Here is a 17135-nt window from a genome sequence, read left to right as displayed (position 1 = left end):
TGTAAGAGGGCAGGATGTGATTTCCTTCACTCATGTAGAGTCTCTGCACTTTAATGAATGGAGTCACTTGGTGCGTTATGGATATTTTATAGACCATATAGATCCAAACACACTAACAAAAAATAAAAGTTTTCCTCCTCTAATGCATATTTATAGATCATATAGATCTAAACACAGATTAACAAAAAATAAAAGGTTTCCTCCTTTAATGGAACAGTATAGTGCCTTTTTTCATCTGAGCAAAAGACAAGGTTAGGTGCCCAGTCATTCTATGATAGTAGGATACAATTTTGGAACACAAATAGATGCAGCTGAGATCCTTTTACTGTTCTTTCAGTTTAGCTCATGTAAAATACTCATTTCCAACTTTGCTGTCACTCCTGACAGTGCTTAACATCTAGATCTATGACTATATAGCTTCTGTATTCAGACCTTGATATCCTCTACCCTCTTCTCTCCTGTTCTTCAGCTGCGTTCTAATCTTTGCTCTCTCGGGTTGGAATTCCCCTCCTTCACCTCCCTGATTTCTTTCTCGGCTTTTCTTTTCAAAATGCTGTGCTGATATCAACTTTCCAGCTTTATCTAGCTTACCTCATTCTTGGAAATACTCATTGCTTCATGAGAAACATTTACAGTTTTTACATGGATTCTTCTGGCATCTTTAAACTCTTAAAAATTAAAGATATCAAAAATATTTACATGTTGGCTTTTTAAAAAAAAATCACAAATAGTAACAACACACTGTAAATGCCTTTACAAATCTATGTCAGGTTCCTGTAAAGCAAATGACCATAGTGCCTTTCCAATTACACTAAAAGACCTCTACCAGCGAAATGGTATGAACTTTTCTGGATTCTATAGCCTCTACTTTAATAGCATCTTCCTCTTTGGTTCAAATTCCAAAAAAAAAAAAATCTCATTTATCACTTTTTCTCCAATAAGAATCTGTTGTGACAGGAAACCCCCTTTCCTTGGCAGGTAGGACTTCTCAAATGTTAACATAATAAAAATCACCTAAGGGTCTTAACGAAACTCAGATTCTGATTCAATAGGGCTGGCTGGGGCCTGCGATTCTACCTTTGCAAGAAGCTCCCAGATGATGCAGCTGCTGCTGGTCAGGGAAACACTATCACAGGGAACTTCTTAGCAGCTATGGGAGGACGGGGCGGAAGGATCACTTGAGGTAAGGAGTTTTGCCCAGCATGGCCAACATAGTGAAACCTGTCTCTACTAAAAACACAAAAATTAAGGCCAGGCGCAGTGGCTCATGCCTGTAATCCCAACACTTGGAGGTGGAGGCGGGCAGATCACGAGGTCAGGAGATCGAGACTCACCCGTCTCTACTAAAAAAGAAAATTAGTCAGGCATGGTGGCATGCACCGGTAGTCCCACCTACTCGGGAGGCTGAGGCAAGAGAATTGCTTGAACCCGAGAGGTGGAAATTGCAGTGAGCCGAGATCGCACCACTGCACTCTAACCTGGCGACAGAGTGAGACTTCATCCAAAAAAAAAAAAAAAAAGAACAAGGGGTGGAGGGAAAAAGAGAGGAAGTACGGAGTGCTTAGCAAGAGAAGAACGTGTTTTAAGGATGGGATGATAAACTGCATTGAGATCCACTGAGAGGCAGAGAAAAAATCAGGGCAGGGAAGTAATAAAAGATACCAGCAACAGGGAAGTCACTGGTGACTCGTGAAAGTCACAAAAGCCTGAGGGGTAAAGAGAGACAGAAAGTAAGAATGTCAAGGCAGTCAACTATTATTGCTATTTTATGAATGAGCAAACTGAGGCTCAATATTTGACTGTCTCATCCAAGGTGAAAGCAAGTGGGGTCAGACCCTGGACTCAGAGTCCACACAACGATTTGTGCACATCACCTATGCAAGAGATGCATCCAATGCTCTTCCAAACCGTAAAAGCCAACACTTCCCTTAAAGGAGGCTTCGAGTTAAACCATCCTTTCACGATGTCACTTCCATTTTGAAGCAGAAACAGCAACAATAGAAACCCCGAGAAGGCCCGGCGCGGGATAGGAAGAAGCGGAGGAGCCCGGGCCCTCTCGGCCGGCGAAAGGCCCGCCCCTTTTCCGCAGCCCGAGCCCGGCGCCATCCACCGCGGCTGCGCGAGCCTGGCGCGCGGGGGGCGGGAACGCGGAAGGGGCCGGGGCTGCGGCGCGGAGCCGCGGACGAGGCCGGGGGCGGGGCCGGCGGTGGGAGTGCGGGGCGCGAGGTGACAGCGCGGGGCCGAGGGGGCGGCGAAGACAGCAGCAGCCAGGGCCCTGAGGAGAGTGGCGGCGGCAACAATGCTGGAGACCCTGCGCGAGCGGCTGCTGAGCGTGCAGCAGGATTTCACCTCCGGGTGGGTATACGGTGGGCGACGAAAAGAGACCGCAGGGGCCCGGGCCGCCGCCGGGGATGCCCTTGCCTCGCTCCCCTCTCCGCGCGGCGGTCCAGGCTCCGTCCTGCCCCGCAACTCCCCGCCCCGTCCCGCCGGGGAAAGTAACGAACTTCCCGGAGTCCTTGCGTCGGGCGGCGCAAAGTAACTTAGGTTCCTGCGGCCCGCCTCTGACGCGCGCTCCTAGGACCCGGGGGCGCTCGGCGGCGCAGCGGAGCGCCGGGTGTGGGGGGCGGGGGCTGGGGGCTGGGACCCCGCGGTCCCCTCTCGGCAGCAGCAGCCGGGCCCAGGAAGGAGTCATGTGAGAAGCCAGCGCGCCTCGCGGCTTCCGTCCCCGCGGTACCGTGGCCTGCGCCCCTCGGCCCGGCCGACACCTGCCGGTGCGCACCTGGAGCTGGGCCCGGCGCCGCAGCCCGCACCCTCGGGCCAGAGCCTTCCGCGCCGCGGCTCGGCTTTCACGCCCGGCTCGCCGGCCTAACCCTGGGCAAGGCTGGCGGCACCTCCCGGTTAGCGTTCTTTCTCTACCTTTGCCCTGAGCTCAGCGCCTCGGCGAAGGAACTCCTAAGCAGGAGCTCTCCCCCTACCCGCCCCTCCCTTTTTTTTTTTTTTTTTTTTTTTAAATACCCAGTGGTTCACAGCAAGACCCAGAGGTTCCCAAACTTTGCTTAGAACCACCTGGGAATCTTTCAGAGTCCTGATGCCCAGGTCTCACCCCATACCATTTAGTTAACAAGAGTGCCTGGAGACGGCGTTTTAAAGATCTCAGCGGATTTTAATGGACACCAACGCCTGAGAACCACAGGCCCAGACTGAGGCGCCAGATTGCCTTGGTACTCATCGTGACTCTACTAAACAAACGTACTCAGCTGCCTTATACTGTTTCCGCGACTGTAAAATGGGGATAATGATGGTACTTAAAAGGTTATTACGAGGATGAATGGATTAACCTGTAGGCCGGGCGCGGTGGGTTGCACCTGTAGTCTCAGCACTTTGGGAGTCTGAGGCTGTGGATCATTTGAGGTCAGCAGTTCGAGACCAACCATGGCCAACATAGTGAAACCCATCTCTACTGAAAATACAAAAATTAGTTGGGCGTTGTGGCTCTCGCCTGTAATCTCGGCTACTCAGGAGCTGAGGCAGCAGGATCACTTGAACCCGGGAGGTGGAGGTTGCAGTGAGCTGAGATCATGCCACTGCACTCCAGCCTGGGTAGCAGAGTGAGACTCCATCTTAAAAAAAAAAAAAAAAGGAAAACACGAAGTAAGCACTGTGTCACTATTGTTACTTAGTGCTTAATTCGTTTTAATTTTTTCATTCCTTTAAAATGAAAAACATCTGTCTTTGAAAAGGATCTTTCAAATTTAGTTTACAGATCCTGTTGAAGAATGCTCTGAATGTGAGAGCATTTCCACTCATACTGTTTTAATTTCTCCCCCTACCCCTTTGTTTTTTGAGTCGGATTCTCGCTCTTGTCGCCCAGGCTGGAGTGCAGTGGTGTGATCTCGGCTCATTGCAACCTCCGCCTCCCGGTTTCAAGCGATTCTCCTGCCTCAGCCTCCCGAGGAGCTGGGACTTAAGGCACCCGCCACCATGCTCAGCTAATTTTTGTATCTTTTAGTAGAGGCGGGGTTTCGCCACATTGGCCAGGCTGGTCTTGAACTCCTGACCTTGTCATCTGCCTGCCTGGGCCTCCCAAGGTGCTAGGATTACAGGTGTGAGCCACCGCATCCGGCCTGCCCCCACCCTTGTTTTTTTAAAGTGACAAGGTCTCACTCTGTCACCCAGGCTGGAGCGCGGTGGCGCTAACATAGCTCACCGTAGCCTCCAGCTCTGGGCGACAGCAGTCCTCCCTTCTAAAGCTTCCTAAAGTGGTGAAATTATAGGTATCAGGCACTGTGTCCAGCCTTGTTTTAAGTTTCTAAAGAGAAAGATGTTAACCAAAATTTTATCTTATGGAACAAAAATGTTATTACTATTTGCCTGTTGAGCATTGAATAGCAACAAACGGTCGAACGCTTGAACCCTTGCGCACTTACCGTATGTCAATCATTTTTGTTACTTTGGTGTTTAGAAAGTTAATTATGGGGCCATCGTGGGGGCTCACGCCTGTAATCCCAGCACTTTGGGAGACCGACGTGGGTGGATCACGATTTTGGGAGTTCGAGACCAGCCTGTCCGACATGGTGAAAATACAAAAATTAGCCGGGCATGGTGGCGCTCGCCTGCAGTCCCAGCTTCTGAGCAGTCTGAGGCAGGAGTATCGCTTGGACTCAGGAGGCGGAGGTTACAGTGAGTCGAGATCATGCCACTGCACTCCAGCCTGGGCAACAGAGCAAGACTCTGTCTCTCAAAAAAAAAAGAAAAGAAATTATGGATGCTCTAGGAGTCATTCACTGATGGGTGTGCTTGCCTGCTTGCATTTTGTTCTCCCTATTAATCTAGTAAAAGGGCCTTCTTTTCAGAGTGTAAGTTGTATTGAAAACCTTTTGGTGTGATGCTGAAATGGTCCATTTGTAGCATGAGAGTGGCCATTATTCTCCTATTATTACTTCATGGAATTCCTTGATGGCCTAACAGCCCATCTTGTAGTTACTGTAACTGTGCAGGTCACATGGTTGCCTCAGGAGCTTTCATGCTCCTGACCTTTGTAAGAAGATGTCTTACCTAGGAATGTGGATTCTGAACTGGGCCCAGGAGTGTTGTGGCACAAACCATCCTGGGCGATCAGGGTAACCCTAAATGTTTAGAGTTTAGTTAAGGAGAGACATGTCAAGGGGATCTGGTTAGAACCCTTGGAAACTGACTTGACTTCTTGAAGATGCCGTAGTCTAGGGTCATTTTGGAATTAGACATCTCGAGAGGGGTTCATTAGGTCCTTTGTCGGCTTTCTCCTGTACAGGTCGCTTTCAGCTGACAAACCATTGGACTGTCAGTGTGTGCTGTTAGCCTGTCACCTCATGGAGAAATAACTCATCTCTAAGTGATGTCAGTCTCCCAGTTAACTGGGACCTCTAGTGCTTGATGTTCACTTTCTTCAGGTCCTCAATTTCCTACACCTAATCTGTTTGATTAAACTTTTCTGTATTCAGCTTGAAATCGACCTACTTTACAAAACTGAATATTTTTGCCTAGTAGAGAAAAGATGACACTAAACACAGCACACATGTGTTTATTATATGTTGGTAATGTGGAATTCAAAGATGAAAGAGAGGTGAGCTGGCATAGTGGCACATGCTTGTGGTCCCAGCTACTTGAGAGGCCAAGGCAGGAGGATCTCTTGAGCCCAGGAGTTCAAGACCAGCCTAGGCAACATGAAATCCCATCTCTTAAAAAAAAAAAAAAATGAAAAAGACATGGCCCTGGACACCCAGAGCTATCACATTGGACCTAGCATTCCTGTATAACACTTGGTGGCAGAGCAAGTGTGTAGAACCCACAGCAGTTGCCTTCTAAAATAATTGGAAACCAGGTGTGCAGGTTGCCCCAGGGACTGAATGGAAGGCCTCGAGCATTTCTGGGCTCCTTAAGCGTGGCCAGTGTAGCTCCCGCTGTCACCCAGAGCAGCATCCTCTCTTCAGAGCTTCTCTGATCATTTTCACTTTCTGAAAACTCACATGAAGGCCCTAACTCTAGACAAATTTACTTTTTTTTCTTCTTTTTTTTAGTAAAATAGGATGATTTTTTTTTTTTTTTTTTTTTTTTTTTTTTATTGCTAGGACGATTCTTTATCAGTCTCATCAAAGAATGTCACTTTGGTGGTGAAAGCATGTCCAATGAGAATAAATTTCTACATTTCATTCAAATTTAGAAAAAGTGCAGCTTAAGATCATTGTTCTTTAAGGGCAGTGAAGACATTACTCGTGGTTTGGGGAGTGCTCTAGGTTGTCCATGGACTTAGGCCTTTTGTAAATTTTTGCACATAGTAACAATTATGTCAATATTGACAAAAACTGGTGATTATATCACATTCTTTCTGCCTTAATTGGGTGGTGGGCCAGCCAAAAACCACAGATTGAAGAGGATTGGTTCTGAGCTCACTCAAAGATCTTTTCCCCTCACCTAAAGTCAGTTGTAATTTGATTTAACTGAGTCAGAATTCTTAGAGCCTTTTGGAGAGTTCACATAAGATACCCATTTTTATAGAGATTGGCTTGAGCTCTGGGTGAAACTTTTGGACATACCGAAGTACAGACCTCAAAGCCACTCTGGTCTTTGACTTTTACCTTTTGAGCTGTTATGACCAAACAGGATCTAGGTATTTAGGCATGCAAACCCTTCAGGGAACCAAAAATCAGATTTACTGATGGTTTACAGCTGCCTGTCACAGGCTGGTGTTTCCTGTTTGTAAAGCACTGGCTTCCTGTGGTTAGGGATTAAAAAAAAAAAAAAACCTGTTGCAGCTAGACAGTGGGTATTTCCCCCTCAAAGTCCTCACTGCGCCCGCCCCCCATCTACACCACTGCCCAGTGTCCTTATTCTTCTTCCCTCCCATAGTATCTACCAAAACCTGCACAAGGAGAGGAGCCAGTCATCTAAATCACAGTTTGGTCAAATGGTGAAGTGTTGCTTGAAATGTTGACTTTTCCATGATTAATCATCTTAATAAAGAGAAAAGAATCTCAGTATACAACTTAGTTTCATAAATGTCTACTGAGTTCCTACTAAGTGCCAGTGCCAGACCCTAGACGAGGCACTCAAAGTGTCCTTTTTCATGGAGGCTTAAAAAAGATTTGAGAGCCCATATGCTCAGTTTTGCCTAGTCTTTACTAGGCAGTGTCTATATATTGGGCCAGATCCTGTGGGTACAAAGGTGACTAAAACAGTCTCTGCCCGCCAGATGCCCTACACTGGTGATGATGTAAAGCAAAGCAGAATGAACAGAATGTTAAAGTCACAAATAGTGTGATATGTGAGTCCGAGGAAAGAGTCATTAGTTAGGATGCATTTATAGAAGGCTTCAAAGAGGAAGCGATTTCTAAAACTAGGCCTTGAAAAATGAGGAGAAATTGCGATAGATTTGGATAAGCACATTTCAGAGATGGAAGCAGTCCTGAGAGATGAAGCTGGAAAGGAAGTTTAGTGCCTGATAATAGAATGTCTTAAATGCTTTACTTAATTTGTCAGGTATTTATTGAGTGCTCACTATGTGGCAGGCGCTATTTTAAGTACTGGGGATATAGCAGAGAACAGACCGATAGCAAGTAAGATCCTTACCGTCGTTGTAGTAGCAGGAGGCAGAATATCTAGAAGGCCATAAGTTCTGTGGCTAAAGGAGAAGATGGCCTACCTGTATTTCTGGAAAAAATATTACTCTACTTCTGGAAGAATAACTTGAGAGGCTGTGTTAGGAAGATTGGGGATGGGACACAAGGAGATTATTTAGGAGGCTGTAATGAAGGTCCAGGTGACGGAGGCTTAAGGCAGTGCTGATGGAAGTTTAAAGGTGGGAATGGATGTGATGGGCACTGGTCAGATTAAACAGCAGTGGGAGATGAAAAAGGTGCAACACTGAGAATGTTAATTTGGAGGGATCTTAGATAAATGGTGCCATATACCAACATTAAAACATTTACAAACAGGTTTGAGAGAGAAGGAACAGTTAACGGTGAATTTGTGGTTAGCTAGCTGCTTGACAGCTGAGGAGCAATTGGGAATTTCATTTGCACTCAGGTGAGAGGTGAGACCTTGAAGCCATGTATTTGCGGCTTAAGATAAAGGCATTAGGATGAAGGTAGTCTAAATTCATCATTCTTTCCCGAGTCAGCGCAGCTTTTGTGTGAATTTCTTAGGCTTTGAGCCTTAGGTCCTTTGCACTTTTTTTTTTTTTTTTGAGTCGGAGTTTCGTTCTTGTTACCCAGGCTGGAGTGCAATGGCGCGATCTCGGCTCACCGCAACCTCCGCCTCCTGGATTCAGGCAATTCTCCTGCCTCAGCCTCCTGAGTAGCTGGGATTACAGGCACACGCCACCATGCCCAGCTACTTTTGGATTTTTAGTAGAGACGGGGTTTCACCATGTTGACCGGGATGGTCTCGATCTCTTGACCTCGTGATCCACCCGCCTCAGCCTCCCAAAGTGCTGGGATTACAGGCTTGAGCCACCGCGCCCGGCGGTCCTTTGCACTTTTAAGTGTGATTGAGGCTTTTGCTTTTCCCTGATCTTGTTTGAGAGAGAAAATAAATACTGATGTGAAAATGTAATAGTTTGGATGTGTCTCATGACAAAATATGCAAATTCATGTATCTGTGGTGCTTTAGAGCAATCATCGTCACCTTTTCTAATAGCTAACACTGTAGACAGTTGGAAATGGAGGTACAAATAAATGAGATGTCATGCAGGTTCCCCACGCTGCTGAGTCACCGGCAGATCTCATCGGTCATTGTGGTACTCAATGCATTATTCTGTGTATCTGCTGCTTTTTCTTTTCTTTCTTTTCTTTTCTTTTTCTTTTCTCCGAGACAGGGTCTCACCCTGTCACCCAGGCTGGAGTGGTATGGTATGCTCATGTCTCACTGCAGCCTCAACCTCCTGGGTTCAAGCAATCCTCCCACCTCAGCCTTCCAAGTAGCTGGGTCTACAGGCATGCACCCCCAGGCCTGGCTAATTTGCGTATGTTTGGTAGAGGCAGGGTTTTGCCATGTTGCCCAAGCTTATCTACATTCTTTTGTCTAAGCAGTTTTGCGAATCACCCCCCTTTTTTAGTAAGATGCCTCCATTTTAGTATTTTCTATAAAGTTCAAAGACATAAATATGCTGGTGTCAAATTAAGGTAAAGTCATTGGAGCTCTCTAAAAATAAAATTATTGAACTTTATGACAAATTTGAGGTTTAGTGCTTTGAACTTGAAAGTTGTCAGTAGTAGAAAATCGTTGTCAGATGGCTCACTTAGTCTATATATTCATATGCTCCCACAACACTTATGTGTTCATGGGGTGTATGGTACTTGGGAGAAGACCAAGAATAGGGCTGGGTAAGCCTTTTGTAAGCACATTGGGAACCTCTACTTTATTTCACCTCAGCCCAGTAATGTAGTACATGGTTTCTCAACTGTCTTGATCACCTTTATTATAACTTTCATTTGAAATTAGCTCTATGTTTCCAGAATGCCACCAAGGTCATATCTGGAATTTTATTGAGTTCTTGTGGCAAATCTTTATGGTTGAGTATAATACCACTGTGTTCTATTTGAGGAAACTGGAATATTCTCTCCTAGGTCAGTGTTTCCTTCACAGCCTGTCATGATAGTGTAGGACATTAAACAGACTTTATGAGTGAGTTGTTTTCAGCACAGGAAAAGTGTGAGAAACTAGAGTTATCCCAAAATTAAAATAGCAGCTAATTTCAGGTGAATTTTGGGTTTTAAGGGTGTTATTTTAGAAAGGGCCTTTTTGATTTTTTGTTACTTTCTGAAGTATATCTGATCTTTTATACTTTTCATCGTAAGGATAATAGTTGGGAACAGTCAAGAAAGTTTATCAGGGAAAAAGATGACTATCCAACTTTCCTATAGCTGCTTTGTTTTCTTTTTCTTTTCTTTTTCTTTTTTTTTTTTTTTTTGAGACAGAGTTTCACTCTTGTTACCCAGGCTGGAGTGCAATGGCCCAATCTCGGCTCACCGCAACTTCCGCCTCCTGGGTTCAAGCAGTTCTCCTGCCTCAGCCTCCCGAGTAGCTGGGACTACAGGCGTGCGTCACCATGCCCAGCTAATTTTTGTAGTTTTAGTAGATACGGGGTTTCACCATGTTGACCAGGATGGTCTTGATCTCTTGACCTTGTGATCCACCTGCCTCTGCCTCCCAAAGTGCTAGGGTTATAGGCGTAAACCACCTCGCCTGGTCTCTGCTTTGTTTTCTCTAACAGTTTCTTTTCTGCATTTTGGCATATTGGCAATTTATTTGGAGAAGGTGTGGTGAGAAAAGATGAATACCTAAAAGACTGTTTTTGTTATTAAAAATGTTGTTTGTCTGCATATGGTGGTTCTTGCTTCTAATCCCAGGACTTGGCAAGGCGGAGGTGGGAGGATAGCTTGAGCCCAAGAGTTCAAGACCAGCCTGGGCAACATAGGTAGACCCCTGTCTCCTACAAAGGCCTTTTAAAAACTGCCTGGGTATCGTGATATGAGCCTGTAGTCCCAGCTATTCGAGAGGCTAAGGTAGGAGGATCGCTTGAGGCCAGGAGCTTGAGGCTGCAGTGAGCTATGATTTTTCCGCTGTACTCCAGTCTGGGTGACACAGCAACCCTGTCTCAAAAAAAAATTTTTTTTTTTTTTTTAACAAAGTTCCAAACACATACAAAGATAGAGTAACACAATGAACTGCATATATATATCCATTACTCAGAGTCAACAATTTTCAGATATTGCCACATTTGCCTTGTCTCTCCCTTTATAAATTTCAGACTTGCCTACTATATCTGTAATATGTCAGCTTGCATCACTAAAAAAGAAACACATTATGTAAATGCAATGCTTATATCATAGCTAATAAAATTAACACTAATTCTTTGATATTATCAATTATGCAGTCCATAATCACATTTCTTTTGTTCTTAGAGATGACTTTTTATGGTTGGTTTGTTCAAATCCTAATCAGATAAGTTTCACACATTAAATTTGGTTACAGACCAATTTTTAAAACAGGTGATTGTTAAAGAGCCACATGGGGAAGCTTTTACTGGGGAAAGCTTTTATTGAATCTTCCAACAATTTTACTTTCTGTTCCCTGTAACACTCCTCCTTTCATTTCAAACTAGTTTTTCTTTTTGTTGGGGGGTGGGGTGCCAGGAAATGGGGGAGAAGAGAATCCCAAACTTGGTGTATCACAATTAAGAAATTAAAAGTTTACTTTAGAAATAAATAGTTGAAGTGCCAACTTAGAGATTTGCTAGATTATGTAATAAGTGGTCCAAAGGTGATCTTAGGAATTCCCTTTCACACTCAACTGTATAGAATTGTCCTGAATCACTAAAAATAATGCTAGAATCATTTTGAGTATGATGCACTGCTGTATATAACTATCAAGGATACTTTTGCCTGGGATGTTCCAACTAAGTATTTTGATCAGATTGAATAGTGGAAATGGTAGAGCATGACCATAAAAATTGTTTTCCCAAGCTTTTGCTTAATCTTGGTTTAAACCAGATTTACTAGTTTCCAAGATAAACTTAGAAATTTATATTAGACTTTTAGACTGACACAATTTCCTAGACTTATCTAGAGAGATACACAAATTAGTTTTGTATTAAAGAGATTGCTGAATCTTTTGAATATTGCAGAGGAATTCATCTTGTCAATATTTTGTTTTTTGAAAAAGATGATAGAGTAATATGAAAGTCTTTGTATGACATTGGCATTCTAATTTGGTTTTTAAAAAATGCAGTTTATCAGAACTCCCCATATGGTGCTTAATCAGACATTATAGACGGAAAAGATGGACTCCTGTTTCAGAACCGGCATGCATAGTTGTGCAGGTTGTACACTGTGGAGGCATTCATGCAAGGATCAACTTGTGTATTAGGACAGTTTCTGGCTGATAGCAGTATAGTGTCTAGAAGAAGGAACACCTATTTCTGTTTTTACAAAGACTTTATAGGGGCTAGCAATAGTACTGTTTTCAGTTTCTATTTACAAATGTGTATTTGTTGAAGTGATTGAGAAGAAGTCTGTATATGATATCTCATTTTATATGAGATTCTCTCATACTGTAACACTTATTGGCAACCTCATTTATCTGTAACAGAGGCCACAATTAAAATAAAGGGAAACTGGGCCAGTGAAGTGAAAATAAATCATATAGTTTATGAACATCATATTTTACATTTAAGAGAGCCTATTAATTTTATAAATGCAGCTCTACCCTGTTTATGTGTTTTCCAGTACAGTAATTTAAAAGCAAGTAGAGGGGAGGAGGTTGCTAAAATAGCTAGCAGAAGTGATAAGTGAGAACTGATGGCCAGGTGACCAGTAGTTGAGAAAGAAAATTTAGGAAAAGTAGACATAAGGGCCCAAACAAACACAAACTAAACTACCATCGATTGGTTTTTGGTTAATAGATGGAGATGCATTTCTAGCTCAGAAGTATCAGGGAGAGTACTGTTTTTGCTGCAAAATGTAGTCAGTGATGTTCTTAATACTGATCCTGAGTTACCACAAAATGTTAAATGAGATGTAACAAATCCTCTGTAATGAAAGGAGTTTGTAATATATTTTAAAAAGCTTTTTCTCATCTAAAATTTCAGATACTGTGGGTACTTAAAGAGATTTGAATGTCTGCGTAGCACCTGCTTAATGAAGTGTGCACTCAGATGTCTTTGTTACCTATCGATTTCTCCTTTTTCTAAAGATGCCAGATAAATTATGTTTCTGTGGTCTGATCACATTTAGGAATCTTTGTTTCTAAGAAAGGGATTTGGGGCAAGTAAGAATATGAAAATAAGGCCTGGCATGGTAGTGCACACCTATAATCCCAGCTCTTTAGGGAGGCTCAGATAGGATGATCACTTGAGGCCAGGAGTTAGAGACCAAACTGGTCAACATAGTGAGACCAAAATAAAAATGAAACAAACAGCCGGGCATGGTGGCACATACCTGTAGTCCTTGTTAACTGAGGAGGCTGAGGTGGAAGGATTGCTTGAGCCCAGGAGTTTAAAGTTACAGTCAGCTATGATTGCACCATTGTACTCCAGTCTGGGTGACAGAGTGAGACCATCTCTTACAAAAAAAGAGAAAATATTTGCTACAGATTTTCCATTTGTGGTATCTAACATATAGTAAACACTCAAATATTTGTTGTCTTTTGAGTTTCTTAATTCTTGCTTTAAAAAAAAAGTAGCATATCTGACCTAAAATTTTAACGTGTGAAAACTTGTGGTTGAAAAATCTCTGGGCTGGGTGTGGTGGTTTATGCTTGTAATCCCAGCATTTTGGGAGGCTGAGGCAGGAGAATGATTTGAGGCATGAGGTTTGAGACCAGCTTGGGCAACATGGCAAGACTCCGTCTCTGCTAAATAGAAAAAGAAATTACCCAGGCATGGTGCTGGGTGACTACAGTCCCAGCTACTCAGGAGGCTGAGATGGGGGGATCACTTGGTCCCAGGAGCTTGAGGCTGCAGTGAGTCACGTACATGTCACTGTACTCCAGCCTGGGCAACAGAGTGAAACCCTGTCTCAAAAAAAAAAAAAAAAAAAAAAAAACTCTTGCCTTGTAAAAATATTATATTTTATACTTGTTGAATTATAGGCTGAAGACTTTAAGTGACAAGTCAAGAGAAGCAAAAGTGAAAAGCAAACCCAGGTAAGCCTGTGCTAAGATTTTAACTTACTCTGACTGAAATTTCATACAACTTTTGGTTGTGTTCATAACTGTATAATTACATTAACGAACCTTAGATTTGTTGAGTGCTTCTGACTACAAAATAATTGATTATTTCTAAATTGTGTAACAGGAAAATTTTCTAATAAAATTGTGAAATTGTATTAAATGTTGAAATATAATTGTTGTACTCTGACAATCAGTGGCTATTATTTGATCACAGTTAGTCATTTTCAATTTGTATAAGAGCAAAAGTAAAAGTCCTGAATTATTGAAAAGCAAATGAATAATAAAATAGTACTTGGCAAATGAGCTTCTTTAGCCATGTTACCTGTTTTATATGAAAACACCAGGATTGTGTTGTTTGTCTTTTTTTAAATAAAGTAAAGCATTTGACCAAATTTCATTTTCAACCTAGAGATGAACTTTGATCTTTCATATTTATTCTCATCCAACATTATATGAAATCATTTATCATATTATGTGAAAGACAATCTCTGGGGCAAAATGATGATTGGTAGTATGTTAACAGTACATTAACTCTGAAATAAAACACATTTCTCTAAAAGTTTAAATTATCATTAGTGATTTTAAAATATCTCATATTACAATTGACAGTGTCAGAATTCTTTTTTTAAACTTGGCTAAATCAAGAACACTTTTAATATGTATTTCTTTTGGGCAGGACTGTTCCATATTTGCCAAAGTACTCTGCTGGGTTAGAATTACTTAGCAGGTAAGTGTTTTCATTTGTAAAGGAAGGTTATACTGCTAACTGTTTTACTGACTAAAAATATCTTTTAATTTTATAGGTAAAAACCTTAAAACAGCTAAATTTTACCTTAATGTAGTGATTGGGAATTATTTATGTATTATTTTCCATAAGGGCTTTCACTTTTCATTCATTAGTACAAAAGCCATTCAAACTTTGACCAGATAGATCACTATTGCATGTACTAATCAATATTTTATTGTGTTTACTGATAATATGTATAACTTCTCTGTTACAAGAGAATTGATTCTGGATATGAGTCCCCAATAATTTTGTTTTTTACTTTGATTCTTATGTCATTTCTTTTCCAATCCATTCTTTATTGACATGGAGGTTAAAATTAAAATATCTGGTCTTTTTAGATATAACATCAAAAGCACAAGCAATAAGATAAAAATTAGATGAATGACTTGTTCAAAATTAAATACTTTGTGTGTCAAAGAGCACCATCAAGATGGTGGAGTGACAACACACAGAATGTGAGAAAATATTTGCAGGTCATATATATGAGGAATGACATGTATCCAGAATATGTAAAGAACTTTTATAACTTAATAAAAAGACAACCTCTGAAGAAATAGGCAAAAGATTTGAATAGACATTTCTCAAAAGAAGATATACCTGTGACCAATAAGCACATAAAAAGACACTCAATATTGTTAGTCTTCAAGGAAGTGCAAATCAAAACTACATTGAGGCCAGGCATAGTGACTCATGCCTGTAATCCCAGCACTTTGGGAGGCTGAGGTGGGTGGATAACTTGAGGTCAGGAGTTTGAGACTAGCCTGGCCAACATGGTGAAACCCCATCTCCACTAAAAATACAAAAATTAGCTGGGTATGATGGTGGGGTCCTGTAATCCCAGCTACTCAGGAGGCTGAGGTGGGAGAAGCACTTGAACCCAGTAGGTGGAGGTTGCTATGAGCAGAGAACAGGCCACTGCACTCCGGCCTGGGTGACAAAGCGAGACTCCAACTCAAAAAAACAGACAAAAAACAAAACCACAATGACATATCACTTTACACTCACTAGCATGGCTATAATAAAAACACAGATGATAACAAGTGCTGGTGAGGATGTAGGGAAATTATAACCCTTATTTATGGCTTATAGTTATGTAAAATGGTATACCCACTTTGGAAAACAGTTTGGTAACCAGGTTCTCAAAAAGTTAAACATAGAATTACAGGTTGAGTATCCCTAACTTAAAAATTCAAAATCCAAAGTGCTTCAAATTCAAAACTTTTTGAGTGCCCACCTGTTCAAAAGAAATGCTCATTTCAGATTTTGGATTTTTGGATTAGTGATGTTCAACTAGTATAAAGCAAATTCCAAAATTGGAAAAAATCCAAAATTTGAAATACTTCCATTCCCAGGCATTTTGGATAAGTGACACTCAACCTATACCACATGACCCAGCAACTTTACCCCAAGAAGGTTAAAAACCTATGTCTCTTAAAAACTTGTGCATGAATGTGCATAGCAGTATTCATAATAGCCAAAAAAAATAGGAACAGCACAAATGTCTATTAGCTGATGAATGGGTAAATGAAATGTGGCATATACATATAATAAACTATTATTCACCCTCAAAAAGAATGAAATACTGATACATGCTACAATGTGGATGAAACTAAGGAGGCAGCACAAAAGACCACAGTATTATATCATTCCATTTATAAGAAATGACCAGAGTAGGCAAATCCATAGAGACAGAAAGTAGATTAGTGGTTGCCAGTGTTTGCATGGGAGAGGGGAATTGGTAGTGACTGCTCCTGGGTATGAGTGTCTTTTTCAGGTGATGAAAGTGTTTTGGAATTAAATGGTGATAATGGCTGATCACTAACAGCTCGGGATTGTAGCTCCCACTGAAAGCGCAAAGAATGAGAGGACGCCACACCTTCACATGAATTCTTGTTGCTCACGCACCAGGAGATTCCCAGCGGAGGAGCCCCACGGGTCGCCAGCGCGACTCTTGTGACCGGCGAGGCGGTTTTGCCGGCGCCTTGGAGCGACAGTTCTTGGTGCAGAGTCGGAAAAGCACCATTAATCTTAACGCCACTGATTTGGTCGGTGCACTGGGTTGCTCAGATTTCGGCGCTGAGAATCAGTAAGTTGGACGTCCACTCAGAAACCTAATTACAAAGACGGTGAATTCAAAGACCACAGATGGATAAATTTATAACGAAGGGAGGAAAACGGCCAAAAAAGGCTGAGAATGCCCAAGATCAGAACGCCTCTCCCTCAGCGGGGGATCACAGTTCCTCATCAGCAACGGAACAAGGCTTGATGGAGAACGAGTGTGTTCCAATTACAGAAGCAGGCTTCAAAATGTGGATAATGAGAAACTTTTGTGAATTAAAAGAACTTGTTTTAACCCAATCTAAAGCAACTCAGAACTTTGAAAAAAGATTTGACGAAATGTTAACAAGAATACACAATTTAGAGAGGAATATAAGTGAATTGATGGAGCTGAAAAACACAATAGGAGAACTTCGTGAAGTATGCACAAGTTTTAACAGCCGAATTGATCAAGCAGAAGAAAGGATATCAGAGATCGAAGACCAACTCAATGAAATAAAACAAGAAGACAAGATTAGAGAAAATAGGATAAAAAGGAACGAGCAAAGTCTCCAAGAAATATGGGACTATGTGAAAAGACCTA

The 17135-nt window shown here is 42.1% G+C and overlaps 1 protein-coding gene across 2 annotated transcripts in view; it reads left to right on the top strand.

The window, feature by feature from the left end:
• Positions 1 to 2124: 2124 nt before the first annotated feature.
• Positions 2125 to 17135, top strand: part of DTNBP1 (dystrobrevin binding protein 1) — a 148450-nt gene continuing 133439 nt past the window's right edge. Inside the window, exons 1-3 of one of the 2 annotated variants that reach the window (XM_074398474.1) lie at positions 2125 to 2355; positions 13627 to 13680; positions 14384 to 14434. In XM_074398474.1, the coding sequence (XP_074254575.1) occupies positions 2300 to 2355; positions 13627 to 13680; positions 14384 to 14434 (161 nt within the window). In that variant the 5' untranslated portion in view covers positions 2125 to 2299. The remainder of the gene's footprint in view (positions 2356 to 13626; positions 13681 to 14383; positions 14435 to 17135) is intronic. The other variant, XM_039462609.2, reaches the window with a different exon arrangement.

This window comes from Saimiri boliviensis, chromosome 4, assembly GCF_048565385.1.
Source record: "Saimiri boliviensis isolate mSaiBol1 chromosome 4, mSaiBol1.pri, whole genome shotgun sequence".
In the NCBI taxonomy this organism is placed as follows: domain Eukaryota; kingdom Metazoa; phylum Chordata; class Mammalia; order Primates; family Cebidae; genus Saimiri; species Saimiri boliviensis.
Note: the sequence above shows the minus strand (reverse complement) of the source record. Positions and strands in the feature narration are given on the sequence as shown.